This window comes from Diabrotica undecimpunctata, chromosome 5, assembly GCF_040954645.1.
Source record: "Diabrotica undecimpunctata isolate CICGRU chromosome 5, icDiaUnde3, whole genome shotgun sequence".
In the NCBI taxonomy this organism is placed as follows: Eukaryota; Metazoa; Arthropoda; class Insecta; order Coleoptera; family Chrysomelidae; genus Diabrotica; species Diabrotica undecimpunctata.
The window spans coordinates 141,420,605-141,443,069 of NC_092807.1; the positions used below are offsets into that span (position 1 = coordinate 141,420,605).

The 22,465-nt window shown below is 33.1% G+C and overlaps 1 protein-coding gene across 2 annotated transcripts in view; it reads right to left on the minus strand.

Annotated features, from left to right (window-relative positions):
* Positions 1-11,270: 11,270 nt before the first annotated feature.
* Positions 11,271-22,465, minus strand: part of ninaB (neither inactivation nor afterpotential B) — a 67,852-nt gene continuing 56,657 nt past the window's right edge. For both annotated transcript variants that reach the window (XM_072532873.1, XM_072532872.1), the window contains 3 exons: positions 15,071-15,132; positions 14,920-15,018; positions 11,271-11,556 (listed from right to left, as the gene is read on the minus strand). In XM_072532873.1, the coding sequence (XP_072388974.1) occupies positions 11,380-11,556; positions 14,920-15,018; positions 15,071-15,132 (338 nt within the window). In that variant the 3' untranslated portion in view covers positions 11,271-11,379. The remainder of the gene's footprint in view (positions 11,557-14,919; positions 15,019-15,070; positions 15,133-22,465) is intronic.

The window sequence follows — 22,465 nt, forward strand, 5'->3', positions numbered from 1 at the left end:
GTTCATCAGCAAAAATAATGGACGTATCGTAGTAAATATATCATTTTTGTCTAAGTAATTATTATCGGAGACATGAAGATTTCTTTTTATGTTTCGGAAGGTGTTTCGACTCATGCACTTTCTCACCAGCTCCACGCCTCTATCTGGGTCTTTTGACCAATACATATCACACGCCGGAAGGGTATGATAACCGGTAAGGATTAAAATACCAAAAAACTGCTGCAGTTGAGCTGAGGAGAGTTTGAAATCATGTCTGTTGTTGTCCCGGGCATACGTCAGGTTGAAGGTTCGTGAAAAGGTATCATGGAAACCTTTTTATGAACCTTCAACTGTTTGCAGAAGCTATGCAGTTGTTAATAAATGTGGAAGTTAAAGCAATCAACTTTGAGCATATACATCTTTCAATGGAGCAAATTTTGATTACTCTATAATATCTAAGACAATTTATAGAACAAGAACTGGTAGACAATTATTTAGAAAAAAATCTCAAAACATCTTTAACAATGCCTTAATAGAAAATCTAATATCATTCATGAAGAGTACTGGATATTTAGCAGAACTCGATTTTTTAAAATTGGAATGTTTTTTGTTAACGCTTCTTGAGTGTTCCGTGATATCTCATACTTCAGTCATATATCCTTCGTTAGCAGTTTTGACGCTGTCGCTGATTGTCCGCACGTGTTCAGTGCCTTCAAATTCAGTGGGATATGATAACGTTCCTAACAAAGTAGGTTGGGTTGATACCCCAGTATACTAAATGTGCTAGGATTTTGTGAAATTGATTTGTAAGGTAATATCTGAATTTTATTACATTTTACAACTTTTGTAAACTAAAATAGCTATTGTACCTTCGTAGAATGTGTTATGAACTGTAAAACAACAAACATTGGTCTGTGTTTGAGGTATACAAATGAACGCCGCGTTGCTCAGAGTCGGAGGAGATGTGGCGTGGTCCTTACGGCAGTCTTATTACTAAATAAACAAGAAAAAAATGGAGAGAAGAAAAATTAGGAGATTATAGAGAACTAGAGAACCGTAAACAAAGTAACACTACTTATTGAATGTGTTGACAAATTTATTTAAAAGCAAATATTTGACTTATATTAGTAAAATTCCACGATAAATTTTGAATTTGTAAATGATTCGATTGCCGGCAAGATTTCTTTATAGTGTATAGTGTCTCATGTTTACATGTGTAAGATTTAAATAATAATTATTAAATAATAAAAAATACGGCCTTGATAAAAAAATATATTACTATCTTTTAAAATAAAAAAATTAAACCATTTATGAAAGTTAATACAAATTTAAGGAATATTATTTCATTTTGAATTTTCTCTGCGTGAAGAATATAGGCACTGGATCAAAGAAGCATATATATATGAAATAATATATAGTTGCGCATTCCCGGTGAAAGACAATCCATAGTTCGGGGACTCCGATCCAGCTTAGCGATCGATAAGTCTGTAGTAAATATCCATACGTCCACTATAAGTTGCCATAGGTCTCTAGGCCACCAAAAGGAACAACAACTAGGAGTAACCTGATATCTTTATTACAAGAGACAAAAACATAAAATTGTAAGACCACTAGCACACTGAAGACGATCAAAATCCAAATTTGTGCAAAGCAAGATTACTATTTTTTCCTTCTGTGAAGAAGTGAGAGAAGAAGCTGTTAATACCCTATTCACACTAAACTGGAGAACATAGCGTATACAAAAATTATTGCACGTACCTGACGGACATTTACGAGAATAACAACAGAAAAAACTCCGGATGATCATATGATCAAATCCGACTAATAGAAAAAGAGTTCCAGAACACGCTTGCGTCATCCCTCAAGGATCGACGGTCAAAACAATTTTAATGTTTACATTATTTTAAGAAGAAATAATAAGTTATACCGGGAGCGCATAAAAAATATTGCGTTTTGAATTAAATAGAATCAAAAATATAGGTTATTTGGATCGTTACAGAACTTGACTGGCAATGGGTGCATGCTTTATGGGATGAGTTGGTGCGCTGTCTGGTGGTGAATCGGAGAGTGTTAATAAATCAAACGGTAAAGAGGAAATCCCGTAATTCGAAATAACAAACAAAACTTAGTTACGAGACGCAGTAAACAAGAGACAGAAGAGGATAAAACATATACTGAAAAATCTCATCCTTGGAAAACTACATAGTAGAAAACAAGAATAGATATTACACCATAACATGCACTAACTATCGACCAACATAGTGGAAAGGTATGTCTGTATATTTCATATTTCAATTTATAATTATAATTTTTTTCATAATATGCAGTCAAGCATATGTTACAAACCGTCGTGACACTGAAATAGTGGTGGGCATAAGTATTTCTAAATAACAAATAACACTAACACTCAGCACTAATTATTACCTCTCGGATACATTCTGAATAAGTTCCGACGAAACGATAAATGGATGCAAACGGTTTGAAGATCAGCATCGAACTAATCCCCTCTATTGGATTTATCGTACAAATGACCCTGGCGGTTTCAGCCATTTATGTTTATGTATACACTTAAGGTAAAAAATAATGGAGCGGCGAGTCTAGCTGAGCTTCATTAAATCAGTCATAAGTTTCGCACATAGTGAGGCATCAAGCAGCTTTGGGTGTACACCGCGGATGATTCATCTTTAGTAAAACTGAAAGCTAAAGCTATTTACATTTATCCAATTTTTCATTCATTTCATCAGTTTTTAAAATGTCGTTAAACCATCAGCAAGTTGTAAGTGTCAGAATAGAAATAATCAGTTCAGCCCCATTAGAAGAATATAGGAAAATTTTGAAAACCAAAAAAGCACGACGTCATCGCTGTTGTTGGCTACGGCCATGGATTCAGCGCCACGAACATTTAGGAGCATCAACGCAATTACTAACCGAATTAACTGGAGAAGATCTTCTTCTTCTTCAAGTGCCGTCTCCATCAATGGAGGTTAGCGGTTATGGTGGCAAACGTTTGTCTATCTTCAGCTGTTCTTAAGAGTTCCTCAAATCCAAGTCCTGTCCAGTTTCTGATATTACGTAACCAGGACAATTTTTTTCTTCCAATTCCTCGCTTTCCTTCTATTTTGCCTTTTATTATCAACTGAGGGATGTAGTATTTCTCGTTGCGCAACAAATGCCCTAAATAACTGGTTTTTCTTCTTTTGACTGTTCTCAATAGTTCTTTTTCTAAATTGAGTCTAGCTAGTACTTCTTCATTTGTTTTTCGTGCTGTCCAAGGAATTTTTAAAATTCTACGGTACACCCACATTTCAAATGCCTCGATTCTATTCAGGCTCTTTATTTTTAAAGTCCATGTTTCGACTCCGTAGAGAAGAACAGACCAGATAAAACATTTTACAAGTTTTAATCTCAATTTAATATTTATATGTGTATCGCAGAATAGAACGCGCATCTTAAAGAAACTATCCCTAGCTTGAGCAATTCTCGCTTTAATTTCTTGTTCTGGGTCCAGCTTGCAATTAATCCAACAGCCAAGGTATTTGTATTGGTTTACCTGTTCTAAAATATTCCCATTTATTTTTATAGGTAAAGGGATATTCTGTTTTCTTTGGATCACCATTATTTTTGTTTTTTTTTCGTTGATCTTCATTCCAAACTCTCGACAAGCATCCTTAAGGTGGTCTATAACCCTCTGTAAGTTTGTGTCTGTATCAGCCAGTAGGACAGTGTCATCTGCATATCTTATGCTAGATATTGGTTCTCCATTAATTTTTATTCCCGTGGAAAGGTTTTCCAAGGCTTGCTTGAATAGTAGTTCCGAGTAAAGATTGAACAGCATAGGGGATAGTATGCATCCTTGCCTTACTCCTTTATTTATACTAATATTTCTAGATGTATGATCGTCGATCCTAATCTTGGCACTCTGCCTCCAATATAAGTTCTTAATTAATCGGAGATCTTTGCTATCCAAGTTGATGCTCTGCAAGGAATTTAACATTTTATTATGGTTTACGCGATCAAATGCCTTTTCAAAGTCTACAAAACATAGAAAGACATCCTTTTGTTGGTCGTAACACTTCTGCAGCAGTACTTGTAATGAATGGAGAAGATCCAAGATACCGAAGACATTTGAGATTTGAGAATGATTGAGGATCAGTTTAATTTTCTCTTAGAGGCTCTTAGTCCTACAATACAGAGGGCTGATGTTGATGATATGACGATAGTGACAATGAAAAACATTTTTAAATTGTTAAGTTAAACACGTTTCAAATAGCAGTACCATTCAATTACTTTGTTTTATTGTTTCAATTGATTAGTTACATCTCATATATTTCAATAAATTATTGTATTATAGCTGGAATAAAGTGTGTCTGTGTCAAATATTTTGGAGAGTTCAAGCTCTAAATCTCGATGTTATATTTTTATAGTAGGTAGACATTTCTGTAATAATTGTTTTATTGGTGTATGTATAAAAAGTATTACCCTCCTATTATAATATTAGGGACTTATATAGAAAGCCAATCAAGACTCAAAGAACATGTATAGATGTTATAAACCTTTATAACTTTTTTCATTAATGTTCTGAATATATTTACAAGTGTCTAGTGGTAGGTGCACATCGAAAAATATTGTAACTGTAGATTAAAAGCGTTGTTGATTTTAAGTAAAAATGATCCAGGAACGTATTGTGTTATATAATTTATACTGTAACATCTAGTAAGTGTATTATAATTACAAGACAATAACCTTTCATTCCATCTCGCCCATATCATCGATTCTTCTCAATATTTTTTGTTAGATTCATATTTGTATCTCCAGTTATGCAGAAATTAACACTATACTCCGGTCAATATAGACATTTAAAATAACAAAAATTCCCGGAAAGCCAAATATTGGTAGAGAGCTAGGGTTTACCATTACAAATAAAGTTTTCAAAATTTCCATCGATCGTATTTGTGCTACAGAAGTTATTCGAGCTTAAAGGTGAAAATTTGAGGTTTTCTGGAATTTTCTCAAAAAGTTGTAGATCTTAAAAAAAACATTTCTCAAAAAACCAAAGTTGTAAATCTTAAAATTCTCTACAAAAATGGTCTTTATAATTTTTTTCCTAAGAGTGATCATTCCTGAGATATCGCGATTCTAAGAGTCACATTATACATGATATGCACACATTTCCACGCCACCAGTGAGGTAGTGTACTCAGCGCGTTTTTTTCACCGTGGTTTCACAGTAGACTTGCAAATCTACTTCAACAGTCAAGTCTTCTTCGATTTCTTCTTCTTCACCTTCCTCCTGCTGGATATTCATAAGTTGTTGAAACGTTGCTGAACCATTGGCGTCTTCATTAAAATCGAAGGAATCTTCCTCTATTGTACTCAACTGGGCATTTCAGCAAGAATGACCTTGGCAATTTATACACGCTGGAGAACACAGCAACCCGACTTGTTTACAGCCATATTTGGCACTACAATCTTTCGCAATTGCAAAAAATAGTGTTAAGGAGTTTTTCTGGAGTAGGTGGGAGTAAAGTTTTAATCGGTTCTAGAGCATTATCTATCAATTTCCAACCTGTCTTCTGGATTCACTTGATTGCCTAGCCATGTTTAAACTTGATAGTATACTCGATACTACGAAGTGTTGAATAGCAGATGCCGATGTTGGAGGAAGACATGATGGGGGTACTTGTTTGGCGCATTTTTTACAAAAGTTAAATATCGTTATATTATATCAATGCAAGTAATTTGTTATCAGACCACACTTGACTTAAAATTTATTGGTAATTGTCAATAAAACAAATAAATGTTAATTTTTCCAGGCTTCTCTGTAATAATTCTACTGCCATACTTCAATTTCTATTGAAGTATTTTTATAGTTCTGTCATCTAAAGCTACATATTGACAAACATTCCTTAATTCATCCATTTCTATGAATTGAAAAATTTTCTCCATCGCAGAGTTTACAGTTTCATCTTGTGGACGGCCAATTTTACCACCAGTATTAAGTTTTAAGAGAGATTTGTAACTGTCATGGTAGTTTGCATCAGTAGCGACTAAACCATACTTAAAATTAATACGTTCAAGAACAGCCTTTGAAACATGATCATAACGATCTTTAGCTAATTTCAACAGGGATTCATCGAATTTTACTGTAGTCAGGTTACAATTTTTTTTTCGAAGATGCTGTGCTTTCTCTTTCTCAGTTTCTTCATTGGCTTCATTGCCACAAAATAAACAGTATTTTTTAAAACAAAAAATTGATTCACTTACTCGTGTTCTAGTACGAGGTGGACTTATTTTTAAAGCACTACTCCTTCTCACGTTGTCTTTTCACTGCAGCGACTGAAGTTTTCCGGGTGTATGATTTTCTGCAATCCACGTGTATTGTAACGGATTTTTGACTTCTTAAATACTCAGTAAATTCATCACCTCTCGCGACACTAGCCTCAATTAAATTTGGCATTCCACGATCAACCACAATTGTTTTATCTTCGCTTAAAAGTTTACTGCAAATAAAGCAAAACCGAGACATTTTTTAGAGGTATAAACATGGTAGACGCTTGTAATAAGAACATATATTCACTTGAACTAAACCTTTAGCAGTAAAAGAAACAGGCATATGAACGAGACCTACGGACAATAGAATAGCTAGATGTGTTCTAGGCCACGTGGGTAGAGGGAATTCAGTTAAGGACTGACTATCTTTTGAATAAATGTTTTCAGAATAGTATAATATATATATATATATATATATATATATATATATATATATATATATATATATATATATAAAAGAGACACAAATAGGTATTTATACTTGTCTTAGGTGTCTGAGATGTATATACGTGGATTATATGTGCATATCATGTATAATGTGACTCTTAGGATCTCAATATCTCAGGAATGGTAACTATTAGGAAAAAAATCACAAAGACTATTATTGTAGAGAATTTTAAGATCTTCAACTTTAATTTGAGATTTTTTCCCCGTTTTCGAGAAAAATTCAAAAAACCACAAATTTTGACCTTTGAACTCGAATAACTTTTATAGCACACATACGATCAAAGAGGATTTTTAAAACTTTATTTGTAATGGTAAACTCTAGCTCTCCACCAATATTTGGCTTTCCGGGAATGTTTGTTATTTGACCACTATTTTTGTGTCTAAATTGACCGGATTACTAGCAGTAGTTATTATTATATGGAACCTTATTTGTCCGATATTAATATGCTTTCAAAAGCCAACATTAAAGATTTTATACTGAATAAACAATTAATCAAAATTGAACAAAGAAGCACAAGACAGCTCTCGCGAATTGAAAAAAAAGTGGATAAAACCTGTTTACTTTTTCACGGAGCATCCGAATCTGTAATAAAAAAAAGGAATTTCCATTTAAGATTTCAAATTTGTCCCCCACCCTACCCCCAAGGAGTCGTGGGTCGTGTTTGATGTCATCCGATAGATTTTTGAAAAATAATAAACCCGTTTTTTTGGTTTTTCATTTAGAAGTTTATTTTTCGAGATATTAGACCGTTTCCATATGATTTTCCTAGGGTATCAGAATAAATCTTTTTCCGATTATAACGCCATCTATCAATAAAAATGGGGGTCCCTGTTTAAGATTTTAAAGTTGCCACCCTTCAAGGGGTGAGGCTGGGAGGTCATTTTATAGAATTTTGAACAATATTGAACATTTTTTTTATGTTTGTCGATTTGATGTAAATTTGGCGAAATATTCGACCGTACCGCTTCTTTTGGCATATCGGGTATAATCGTATGTATTTCAAAACAGTCGCTGCAGTGTGGGGAGGGCATCGTCATGTATTAAAACAAATTTTTCTGCAATTTACGGGGCAAAAATATTTACAATCCATTCCTAGATGTCCACTGCGTACCGTACCGCAGGAAGGGAACCGATTTCTGCGATATAAATCCCTCACTAAAATTAAATATATTTTAAAAGACTCAGAATATGATAGACACGACAGAAATGTTTGTTTGATAATTGTTTGGATACTATAATGTAATGTTTTAACCTTATACAAGAGGAAAGAAATATATCAGAACAATTTTTTTTAAAGAAAGTTTTTGAATTTTGAGACATCTGAGAATGTAACCTAGAATTTTCTGTAGAAGTTTTAAGTTTATTAGAAAATTGATGACTTTATTTTCCATTTTGGATTCGAATTAACTTTTTCTCTTTTAGGTTATACAGTTATTTTTAATTTTAATTAAGGCCTATACATTATTGTTAAATAGAAATCTCTTTTATAATGGGTAGGTATACAGGGTGTCTCGTAACGAATAGAAAGAAAGTCAAAAGCGTATTGGTTAAGCCAAAATAATTATGGTACTTCATGCAAACTTTTTTAATTTAGGCTGTCGTTTCTGAGTTCTAGACTTAATTGTAAGTTAGAATTTTAATACTGTTTATTTCATCTGTATATGATACACGGAAACAATATTTAGTAAGCTGTTTACTAAGTAATTATTGACAAATACCAATAGTTATTCCGTGAGAACAATTTACAAATATTTCTAAGGTCACTTGATACAATTTCCAAACAATTTTAAAGAGTTTTACCTACTGTAACAATTTTCTAATGTGTATTTAATTCGTTTTTAGCGTTGCTAATTTCTATTATCGCTATTATTTTTCTAGTAATGTAGATAGCTCATTGTCATTATATTACTTTATATTACTAAATTACTTCTACTTACTACCGACAACATTATGACAAATTTTTTTGAAAATATCTACAGAGTGGGCGTATTTGAACCTTGTTTTTCTGACCACCGAGCTCAATTTTTATTTATTGCCTCTGTGCATAAAGTTGTTGACACTAATCAAACATTTCAGCAGTTTATTAATTCTTCTGGTTTACAGAAGCTTAAGCGTGAGCTATCTAGTACAAAGATGGACTTTTTCTATAATAAAGATAATGATCCTGATTTTTTGACAGTCTTTCTTACCGAAACTTATAACAACTTAGTATTAAAGCATTTCCCACTGAAAAAAGTACGACAAACTGCTGAAAAGCACCCGTGCATTGGTTTAATAATGAATTAAGGTCTTACCGATCTAATATTTCTCTTATTAAACATATTGCAGATGCCACTAAGGATCCCGATTTGTTCCAAGTATATAACCAAAAAATTTGAATATAATCGACAATTACAAAATGCTAAAAAGTCAGCTTACTCTGATTTTATTACTAATTCCAATAATAAACCTAGTGACTGCTGGAAAATAGTAAATTTCGAAAGAACCAATACACGATCCAGTTCGGCTTAACCTGATCTACCTCCAGACGAAATAAATCAATTTTTTACTACAATTGCAGAGAATATAATTACATCTCTTCCCACTATTAATATCGATGTTCTCCTCAATTATAGAAATTATCCTTCTGCGGGAAGTCCTTTTTTTCGTCCCGTTGTGGAAGAAGAGGTCTCTCAAATAATAAAATCTCTTAGTAATTCTAATTGCAGGGACGTTCACGAAATTCAAAATTTTAAAAGAAACTCACCAAATAGTTTTAACACCTTTCACTCATCTTATTAATTTAATTCTATCAACTGGAGTATTTCCGGAAGTACTAAAATACTTAAAAGTACTACCTATCTACAAAAAATAAGACCCATAAGTATTGTTTCTACTTTTGGGAAAGTGATTGAAAAAATGTTATCAAACATCAATTTTATTAATATTTTGAGTCCAATAATTACTTCTCACAATATGAATTTAGAAGTGCTCGTTCTACTACGAATGCAGTATAATAATACTGTGAGCGAGATGATTGAAGGGCTTGAACGCGACAATCGCATAGTAATTTCTCTTTGCGACTTGTCGAAGGATTTTGACTGCATTTCTCACGACATTTTGCACCACAAATTAAATTACTATGGAATCAGAGGTATCACTCTTAAGCTTATAATTTCTTATCTATGTTGCAGACACCAGGCGGTAGTGTCTAAAGGTCATCTCTCCGATTTTCTATCCGTAAAACATGGAGTCCCACAAGGTTCTGACCTCGGTCTTAGGACCTCTTTCTAACCTATCTAATAGTTTCGAAAAAGTTATAAAAACATATCTTCTGAAACATTGCTTTTACTGCTCGGAAGAATAGATTACTCATTGCAGAATATCCACTGAACTGCTTACCGTGACTTTGCCATAAATCCTTTTCTGTTTAATATGTGTTCTTGTTTGTGATATATTTTCGTTTTATATTCTTTTTTCTATATACTCTGTATTCTTGACTTGCTACAAACAATATTTTTATTAAGTAGTTAAATAAATAAACTCTACTCTACTCTCTACCGGTTAATAATAATTAAGATATGTTATCCTTATAGCAAATGTCGAATGCGAAAAATTTACCTTTGCTACATTATTATTTCACTAATATTTTCGTTAGCTTAAGGTATGTGACAGTAATTTTTGATATGTTCACAAAGTGACTGTCGTACATGTAAAAAGGTTGGATCTTTAACCATTATGGTACCTTACTGGCTTCAAGGAAACACTATAAATCTGTTTACACCTCTTAAATAAAACTACAGATAGTTCTAGACATATAGTCGGTTCGCTATTCCGAGTCCGAACTGTCTAGGGAATTTAGTAATTATTTTTTTACGATGTTAGTTACTTTTTGACAGACTAGAAGTGGCTGGTAATTACTATACAACCAAACACACGTACTCATAGCCGATATTAATAGTAAACAAACTAAATAGTAAATAAAATGAAACTACGAATTACCGACAATCAATGTTTATTTATTTGCACCATATAATAAATAGGTATGTTAAATTATAACAACTGAAATATATTTTTTAAATATATACTAATCAAAGTTTTATGGATTTAGTATACACTTCCACTATTTATAATAATTCTTCTTTTTTCAATGAAAGAAGTCTGTAATAAAAGTTTATTTAAGCTGTTAATACTGCGAGCTAGGAACTTTTCTGTTGTAGGTTTCAAGCTATGAATCTGTCAAAATATGCCCGGGTTGAGCGAATGGACCTTACAAAAATTTTCGTACAGAAGAAATGAACAGTACTATAATTAAAAATAATAAATAAATGTAAAATTGTTCTGAGGCCTAGAACGAGGAAACAATTACTTGTATTATAATGTTTATATGAAGTACTAAAATTAAGTTGGCTCATCATATACGCATCCTACTTTTTCGCTCTTAGTTCCGGCATACCTCGTATATTTTTTAATTTGTTTCGTTGGAATTTAAAGTTTTTTTTTTCAAAATTTTATTTATTAAAGAAACATTTGTATGTAGATGTAGTTATAATATTTTATTAACTGTGTTATTGTTTATTATACAGTTTATTAATTTATTGAGATTATAAATAAAATATGCTTATTTTAATTTACTAGTGACTATTATTCCTTGGATGGTAAGAACCAACCATGCAGACACTTCGGTGCAGGACTTGGAGTGTTAAATTCAGCTCTTCCTAGTTCGGTGAAAGATTCGCCATCTAGCACTAAAAGGCCTACGTGGTTGGTGTCTTCTTCTCCCCAAACCATAGCAGATAGAACTACTCCATCATCTTCACTCTGTTATCATTAAAACATGTTTAATTATTCTGCTTTAATATAAAACATTAAAGAAAATATCAACAACAATAATAACGAATAAATTAAATGTACTTGTAAATTTAGACCAAACACAGCAAGGCTTTAGATCTGAAGCATCAATTTATTCTTGGACACAAAATTGAAGAAACCCCTTACAAATATCTTCAACACAGTGAAACATACAAATCAGCATAATCAAAACGAAAACAATAAGATAAAAGCAATAATGTATGGTCTGCCTATCTGCACACCTATTACAGAGTAATGAGCGTAGGAAATTATGAAATCATGAAAATATAAAGTATTTAAAAACAAGAGAAATTATACGATTTCCTACCTGGCGAAACTGAATTCAAATTTTTACCACTGTTCCTTCTTCAACTTGCAAAGCAAACAGCTTGATAAATTACTCGGCAAGGGAATCTAAAATATGCATTCCACCTGCCATTCATCATGGTCAAAATTTGTAGTGAATTCAGTTTCTGGTACTCCAAACAGAGTAAAGAAATAAAACATAATGACGGTATTAGATTTTTGTTTCGATACAGGACAGCGCAAGCCGCTTATACGTATTTCGACCTCCTTAGGTCATACCGTCATTATGTGATAAAGTATTTACTGTCATAAATTTATATATTCGGAAATATATTATACTGAAAAATTGCAACGACAAAAGATAAATAAAATGAATTTTTATATGTATATTAAAGCTCTAGCTATATTTTTTAATAAATTTTAAAAATAAAATAAATTATTAGAATATAAAAAATAGTGACGAACAGTTCAGTATTTCAGAGCAAGACATTACACAATGGTAACGTTTGTTGCCTAAGTTGAATTTGTTTTGGGGCTTTTGAGTGGCTTAAAGTCCGAGTCAGGCGGTCAAATATTTGAGCAAACTGACGTCATAATTACAGTTTGTCAACATTTTAAATATCTACCTGTCACACGATCATTAATATTTGATAAAATTGACTTATGTCAACGAAATTAATTGTCTTTTGTTTATTTATTAGTTTCTTGTGTTTTATTTACGATTCAAATTTTTCTTATCCACAATGAAAATAAAAAGGCTGACAGGAATTATTTTAATGATGTGGATGCTTGCTTGACATTATATGTTTACCATCCGTGAATGAGTGGATAAGTCAAATTTTCTTAAAAACAAGATATCTCAATCTTTAAATAGTTCTCTTTTAATTTCGTCATGTGAATAAATGGGTAATTTAAATTTGCAAGAGTAACTATTTATTTGGTATCAGAACCGGTATATCGACTTGTCTAATATATATATATATATATATATATATATATATATATATATATATATATATTAATAATATAAAAGAGTTTTAAATATTTGTTTCAAATAATGTATCTTGACTTGACCATCCGTGTACATAATATTCAGTCAGTGAATAATTAGGTATGTAGAAATACCCACTTGGGCACGTTGCATTTTGCTTTATTTTTCTTGGCATCTTCAATGACTTGTTTATCAACATAACAAAATAGTAGGGGGTACATTTGAATAGGGAGTAACTAGATATGCAAGACTAGTCCGTCAGTTTAAGTTAATGCAGTTAACATGCGAGCCGGTATTTTAGCGACTATTAGGTACTGGCATTGAAAAACTTAACAGGATACTTATTCTAAATGTGATATTTTCGAAACAAAATTAAAAGTTCTTGAGGAAGGAGAGGAGAAAGAGAATTTGAGACAAGAGAGGGATAAACACCATCAGCTCGCAGACGATGCTTACAAGGCAAAACAGGTGGATAAGGAGGGGTTGCGTCTTCAGACACTAAAAAAAGAGCATACACTTTTGATCTTTACCAGTGCCTTCCAACCCCCTTTTTAACAGCGAACACTGTCTTATATAAGCGACAAATGTGGACGTTTAACCTTACCGTTCACGATTTAGCAACAAATGAAGTTACATGTTTCATGTGGGATAAATCAACTGCTGGAAGAGGTGACAATCAGATAGCTTCTTGTATTTACCGCCTTTTATCGGAACATCATGATATGGAGGAGGTAACTTTCTACTCAGATACTTTCAGAGACCAAATAAGAACCAGAAAGTCGCTCTCATGTTCACTTTCGCTTTTACAAAACTACCAAATCTCAAAGTTATAAATCGCAAGTTTTTGGTCAGTGAGTATATACTCACATGGAGTGTGATACGGATCATGCTCTTATAGAGAAAGAAACGAAGAGAACACACATGAAGATCAATCACCCTAATGACTGGTATCAACTGGTAAGATCCTGCAAAAGGAAGAAACCATTCAAAGTAGTGGTTATGAAACAAGAATTCTTGGATTTCAGCAGTCTAGGAAAAGGTGCATTAATCGCTAACACCGATGGAGAAAAGTTTCTGTGGCAGCCAGTGCAGTGGTTCCAATATAATAATAATATTGGAATAGTGAAATATAAACATGGTTTAGACGTCTTCAATCCTTTTAAATCTGTAAATTTCCGAAGAAAGGAAAACACATTGTACCAAGCACATTGCCCCATATCACAGACAAGCTTCTGCCAATTAATAAGGCGAAAAAGAAAGACCTACTTGATCTTTTGCCGCTTATCGATGAATTTTTTCATAATTTGTACCAAAATTTGCCCACTACAGATATTATGCAAGACTTGGACCTCGATTTGAATGAGTTTGATGCAGATAATCAGTAGTTTTTTAGTTTCCTTTTCCAATTAAAGTTGCGTGTTATAAAGAAATAAAGTATAAAAAACTGTTTAATTTTTTATCCTGGAATGTATGTACAGTGAATACAATAAGTCGGTAACTCAATAAGAACACAGAAATTTGGAATGAATAAGTGGGTAAGTTAGATTTTTTTAAGCGTAAGTGATATACTCACAGCTCATAATTATGTACGTCATTCGTTGCATGATTACCCACCAATTTCTATGAAAACGAAATTAAACTTAATTTTTAATCTTCAAAACTATTAAAATGTTTAAAATGGCCATACTGTAAAGTTTATATTTTTGATTTATCGACTTATTCACAGATGGTACAGATATAAACAGCTTCCTTATCCATATAAATCAATTATGATAAAATTTGTTCCCGGCTCCAAGATATTTTAAACTTTTATTTTTATTTTATAATAAAACCGGAGACTGAGACCTCGGAAGCCCTGAAGAAGACATCGAAGAGGATGTCGAAAGCTCGCGCAATGATAATCGACGAAGTTCAACCCGGAATACTATTGAATTTAATATTAATTCTTGTAATCTTAGCTCTAGGTTTAATAAAAATTATAAGATTAGATATTTTACAAAACAATGGGAAATTCACAAATTTAGAACAAAATTTACCTTTGGTTCTGGACTAGGTACAAATATCGGCTCGCTAGGATAACAGTTCGGTTCTCCCCATGTTTTAGTAGTTTTTGATTCAACATCGACTTTGATTAACTAAAAATTAGAAGAATAAAATTGTTGTGGACATTGAAAAATATATTCTTACCGTTCCTGGGATTTCGGTGTCAACATCCGAGCTTATTGCATAGAAATATTTATATGGTTTACCTGAAAATTATAATATAGCAGTTATTTTAACATACTACACTCAAATTCATATTGAGTGGCCAAAAATTCTAAGAAATGGTATAGATCAAACAATAGGATAACCATGGTAATAGTCAACAGTGGCAGTATAAAATATGTTTAATTATTTATTTTAAGTATTTTCCGTCGTGTCGATAAATTTTTAAGTATAATTATGTAGTTTTGACTAAATTTGAAATATAAACAGTACTTGAAGTCACTGTTCTGTCGCAATGTGTAGATATGAATCAAAATAAATATATGGTATATTTCAATGAAGTGAGGCGACATGAAGAGTTTATTAGTACATACTCTTAATATAAATACCAATATTATGTTGTTTAGTTATTATGCCTCCTTCACAATTCTCCACTTGTTTCTATCTTATGCTTTTATTATCCTATTTAGTCGCGCTGTCTTTTTGCGGCGTATTTTTATGTCGCCATACCACCTTATTTGTGACCTTCGCCGTCTCCTTTCTCATAGATACGCTTTCCATTTACTAATATATATGTATTCCATCTGTTATCCTCTGGTGTTGCAATATATCCTTTAACCCATTTATGCCCACAACTATTTTTGTCAAATATATTAATGATGTAATAAAATACACTGAAATGCATGGAAAAATTACTAAAAAAATTTTTCAAAAACTAATTCTTGAAAAACAGGCTGGGTCGTTAACGACCAGTTGGGCACATAGGGGTACAAAATAAAAATAATACCTTTTATGCAATTACATTTTATTTTATTTTCTTCTAACAAATTAAACATTTACTCCCTAAAATAAAAACAATGAAGCAGGCATAGTTTAATTATATTATTTATAAAATATATTATTAAGGTCTAAAATAGTTTGTATGATAATCTTTGAAGCATTTATCGTGGGGTGGAATTTCACATCTATCGCATGCTTTTGTAATTATATTTGAATATACACGGCATCTTCTTCTTTGAGCACCAGTAATAATTAGATGCTGTGTTGATGTGGATGGAGCAGGAATTATTGCAATTTTTTGAGGTCCAGTAGAACGGGCTGGTTTTCCATAATTAGACAATAATGTACGAGCTATATGTCTTCTAAATTCTAAGTTGTCATTTTTATATCCAAATTGTCGTGCTACTGTCCAAGCATTAGTTACACAAACATCCAGCATCCATATCCATATTGGAAAGTACCATTTTTTTCCACGTATTTTTATTCTATAGTTCGAAATGTTGTTGTCCATCAAGTCGACTCCTCCCATAAATTTGTTGTATTGCGAAATTACAAATGGTTGATCTATTTGAATTTTTTGTTTTTCTTTTGCTGAATATCGGCTTGCTTTTTGGATTGGCTTAATGCTCATTAGATAATATGGTGACAACATTATTATCTTTCCATTTTACAGCCGCAATTTTAGTGCTGTCGTCAAAAGAGCTACAATAATATCCTCTTGGCTGTTTTGTCATACTTCTTTTATCTTCTAAAGGACACTTTTCTGTTCTGTTTTCGCGTACAGTTCCAGTAACACTAAACCCCATTTCTGCAATTAATGATATCAAAGATATGTTCGTAAAGTATCCAAACAGAAGGAAAATTTTATATTTTTGTACGTGTTTCACAAAATCTCTGCAAAGGTCAACACCACACTTTCTCCTAATCCATACTTTTTATCAGCACCAGTTGTTAATTTTCGGCCTTGATATATGTCAAAATTTAGGAAATATCCATTTGATAAAGCCATTACTTATGCTTTATAGCCAAATCTTATTGGTTTGCCACGAATAAATTGTTTGCACCCATTATGACCAAAGTAAGGAATCATAGATTCGTCGATAGAAATTTGATTTCCAATGGGTGCAAACCTTAAAAACTTTATATTTAATTTGTCGATGAAAGGTCTAATCTTGGCCAATTTATTATTTTCGGCAAGGTGGTTGTTGTCTGCAGCATGAAAAAAGCTTAATATATCTTCAAATCTATTGCGTCTCATAGACTTCGTTACTAAAATATTATGTGTATCATCGGAGTTTTCCCAATACATTCTTCGCCTTGGTAATGGAAAGTAACCACTTAAAATTAAAATTCCAAAGAATACATAAAATTCGCCAATTTCAATTGAAATATTTTGATTTTTCGAGGCAGCATAATTTGTTGTTTCTTTAATTAAATATTCTATTATTTCTCTGCTCATGAACAATTCAAAAAATTCAACTGGGTTACTTTCAGAAGTAAGTGTTAAAACTGGTAATCTCGGTAGATTGGAATCATCATGTAATGTTGGCAAATTTATCATGTTCGACCATTTGCGTTTCATTTTCTTTATTTTTTTTTGTTCGATGTTTTACATTAAAATCAGATGAAGAACTTCATTTTCTATGTTTTCTCATCATTCTGAAATTGTACTTCAGCATGGGCATTTAATTGACCTCTATTTAGTCTATCCGGACCATTACATTCCTCGTCTCGAGAATCCGAATCGGTTAACCAGCCATTATTATCTGGAGGCAAAATATATATATCATCCGATAAATCCTCACCATTTTCAATGTTTTCTATTTCCTCCAGAATTTCTGCAGTAGATAATGGTTTCTTACTAAAACAAAATTTTCTCATTATGATGTCATGTACCCAACCTGTCGTTAACGACCCATCAAAATATAATATTATATTTATGACATATAAAATTATTTTCATACTAGTGATATTATAATGTATTAACAAAACTTGTGTTTAACTATATAAAATGAATTTAATTAATAAAATGATGTATTTAAATCTACTTACACATTTGTGAATGAAGCCATTCTGCGAACGTTATTCAAGGTCTATTTTGATGTACACTGTATGAAAACTACGAGCGAAATAAACGGTGGTCGTTAACGACCCGTTGGGCATTAATGGGTTAAACTTCGACTTCTGTTCTGTACTTTCGTTTAGAACTTGTTTCACTGTGAATAGCTTATCAGTTATACATCTTACTTGTCGCAAACCGCTTTGATATTCCCCGACAATATTTTCAGTTCGCTGTTGGAGTCGTTTGTTTTGTATGCAAGTAAAAACTTTGCATGCTGTGCACAAGAGGGTTATGCCGCGATAATTTTCGCATTTCAGTTTATCCCGTTTTTTATAAATTTATAAATTAAAAGCAAAAGCAAACTTTTCGAAGCAAAAGATAGAAGAAACGTTACTTTTACCCGGCCAGGTATCTGACGAGTTTCTTGGACCTCAATAACCAAAACCTTTGTCTCCTGCACTGCGTTAGACCAAAACCTTTGTCTCCTGCACTGCGTTAGGTGGACTTTTTATTCATTAATTTGGGATTAAATTGTTAAATTATTAACAATTTAAGTTGAAAAATGCATAATTTAAAAAACTTTCGTTTACTAGTAAAAAGTAAGGCTAAAATAACCCTTTGAATCCGGAATTTTTTTTTTTAACCTTTTAACAAGTTTTTTGGTTTTTTTATATAAAATCATTATTTTTAATAACAATGTATTGAATTTTTAATTTTTTTATCAGCTAACAGAGGCTATAGACCGTGTCATAAGGATTAGGACACTAGGCGTCGGATAATAAAATATTTTCAAAAGTAGAACTTTATTTTGAATGGTATAAAGAGAAACAATTTTTTTGTCGTTAAGTCACAGTCCTACATTACATGTTGAACAGCTCCAAGAAGACTTGTGTGGTTCTTTTCGAGTGCTGAAAAGGGCACATCTCCTTGGTTTCATGTGAATTGGCATATGTGCACATTTATCAAATCGGATTTCTAAGGGTGCGCTTGAAGTGGTTTACTTCAGTGTCATTAGCTCTTTTGCGTCCTCTTCTTGGTACGTCAGGTTGGGCGTCAACCCGTTTATGATTGCTAACCTAAACATCTTCAACGTAAGCGATTGTCCATCGGATCCACTTTTGAAAATAATAAAGACGTTTACTAGCGACACGTCCAAAAAATACCAAAAGATACGGTGCCACCATTTCTTCGATTTTCTGTCAACTTCATAAATTAACTTTAGCATATCCATTTTGTCAACAAAACCCATGTTAGCATTATAGTCCTTGACTAGTATTGGACAAACAATGTCCTTCATAGTACCATCTTTTCTCTTCCTAGGCACTGTTCCAATATGTTCGGGATTATGATAATTACTTATAGACAAAAAATCCTTTCGGTCTTTCCATTTCATAAAAACTGTACCATCTTTGTTAACTCGCCAATCTGACTCCCCTCTCGCTAATTTATAGTCCACCATTATATCCGTTGGTGTGTTCTGTCTTCCCTTTCTTGCTGTTCCACACGCGTAAATTATGTCTTCGCGTAAGTTTTTCATTAGTTCCACAGAATTGAAGAAATTGTCGAAATAAACTTTATGGCCCTTCCTACCAATTTACGAGTAAGATCTTTTACGGCTCTAGCTCCTAATTTTTTTTTCTGTCGGATCAGCAACTTTTCCTGTATAAACATCGAACTGGCATACAAATCCGGATTCGTCGGCCCTAATCCAGACCTTGTAGCCTCTTTTTACAAGCTTCATTGGTAAATATTGACGTAAGGAACTAAGTCCTTTAAATTTTATCATTGACTCGTCTATTGCTTGATTTTCTGAGGGATTATAAAAAGCAAAAAACGATTCTGATAGATGATTCAGTAAAGGCCTAAATTTATAGTTTGTCATAGTTGGCCTCATGTCTTTTAAGCTGAAGAGAATTGATAGATGATTCAGTAAAGGCATAAATTTATAGTTTGTCATAGTTGGCCTCATGTCTTTTAGGTTGAAGAGAATTGTCGTTTAAATGCAAGTTTTTGAGCAACCACACAAATGGATCTCTTGGCATACAAGAACTAATATACACATCTCGAAGATCCGCTGAAGACCAGTAGTCTCTCAGACTAGGAAGTCCCTTTATTCCCATTAGTAAATTCATTGCTAAGAATACCCGCATTTGTTCTGCATTGGATTGTGTAAATCTATTCTCGTCACCGTTGCTATTTTGGACCGCATATAGATTGGTCTGAAATTATCAATAAGGTCCTTTGTAAAGAGTTGAAGAAATACATCCGTAGGAGAATCAATATTGTCTGGTATATTGGGGCCGACTGGTTCATTAATTTTTTTTTTGTAGGGAATGCAATTTTGAGAGTCTCTAGCCCAAATTGTATTTGAAAGAAAATATTTCCTTCTACGTATATCCAACGGAGTATCATCATCGTCACTATCATCTGCTTCAATCTGATTTGTCTCTAAGACGTTCTCAAGTTGGTTTTCCACTGACACGGCGTCTTCAAACATAATCGGCAAAGACTCAAAAATACTTTGATTCATATTTGTTGTTAAATCTGTTTCCTCATCGTCATGAAGGTCTTCAATAAGAGTAAAGATTTCCTCTTGAGACATACGTTCCAAATCGGCATAGGAATGTTTATTTTTGCCAGGAACAAAAAAGCATGCATTTGCCTTGTATCCTAGCACTGCCACCACTATAATTACAAGTTGTAAAATGTACTAAATCCATCAATAAACATTACACACAAATACAAACAAATATAGGTTACCTATACAATATATTTTTAGAAAAACTTACCAGCCATTTTATTAAAAATCTTGAAAAACTTATAAATATTACAGCATAATCAACCACGTGCTAAGCCATTGTAAACATACCACTATAAAAATATTATCAACGGTCAGCGAAACAAAATTTGATGCGCGAGTCGTTGGAGGGAATCTCGACAATCCATGTATTGACTGTGTCTAAGCGCAAGGAACACCAAGCTACAGCATAAAAATTGTTTAAAATGTGTCTTAAGGCTTAGCCCACCAGTACACAAAGGGTTAAATTATTAACAATTTAAGTCGAAAAATGCACCATTTTAAAAACTTTCGTTTACTGGTAAAAAGTAAAGCATTTTGAACGCATTTAGAGGTAATTATTCGATAAAATACGTTTAAAGCTTTGAAATTCAACCAGGGCGGTTTTGGCGAGGGTGAGTTTGTTGCTTTCTGTGTCACAAAAAATATAAGCAGGCTTTATTTTAGTTATATAACTTACGGCCCGTTCACACATGGGAGTCAGTTTTACTGGTTCCTTTTTAACGGATACGTCATAAATTTATGCTCTGTACACATAGGCACCGTATAACGTCCAACGGATCCGTCATTACTGGATGCGATGATGTGAACAGAAAACTCGCAGGGTATACGCCGCCACCGCTATTCTACAAGGATGGACGCTGTCGTGTTGTATTGGTACTATCGTCGGAGAAGAAAGATTCGACGTTATTGGCAGCATCCACTTATGGCCCAAAGATCTAGAGAGGGTGCTTACAGTTTACTGAGTCAGTTACGAGGTGATGAATCGAAATTTTACAATTATTTTCGTATGTCAATGTCTACTTTTGATGAACTTCTTAAACTATTGGAAAAGGATTTTGAAAAAGCAAGATACTCGATGGAGGAAAAGTATTTGTCCAGAAGAAAAACTAGCGATATTTTTAAGGTACGTACTTTTAGCTTGGCGATAGTGCACAATCAGTAGGTCTGCTAGCATCACTGTATACAGATTGTACTGGCGATAGTGCATTATCAGTAGGCTGGGGCCTGCTAAAATAGCCCTGGGATTGATAGTGACTAGCACCAGATGTTTGTGTATAGGCTGACCACTCGTAAGTTGACTGGCCAACTCTCCTACGTTAAATATTTTGTAGTAGGTTTATCACCCCTGATTGGAATTCCAAAGTTTGGTCATCATCAAGCAAAGCCAAGGACGGCAAAATACCTTAGAAGAACGATAAATTGCGATCATCCTGCTCAATTTTCTTCGGTTTTATCTGATTGTCAATGTAGGACATCATTTTGGCATCAATTTCATTAAAATTTCTTTTGGCTGGTGCTCTGCGTTTTGGCAGGGGAGCTAGATTTTGTTTGTCCTTTTGACTGTCATTGTAGTCACACTTTCATATTCGTTTGTAGGTTCATTCGATGTCGTGGTGTCATCTTCGGCGTGTTCTTCAGTTTGTTTAGCAGAAGCGCTTCCGTGCGTTTCATCCGCAGCAACTACTTTTTTCAAAAACAGCATCTGATTATGGTATTTGTAGGGCTTCGTGTTTGAGACAGCGGAACCAGACGTCTTGCAATTCTTTTTATCTTTTAGTGTTTTCACCCAGGCATCTCTCATCTGTCTCCACTTTTTCATAACAAGTTTTCCTACAATAACCATAAAACAAATTTATTTTCAGGTATGCAGCATCTGGGTATTCATTTAAAGATCTTCATTACACCTATCGCGTTGGTGTTTCGACTGTTAGCAATATTATTAAAGAAGTTTCAA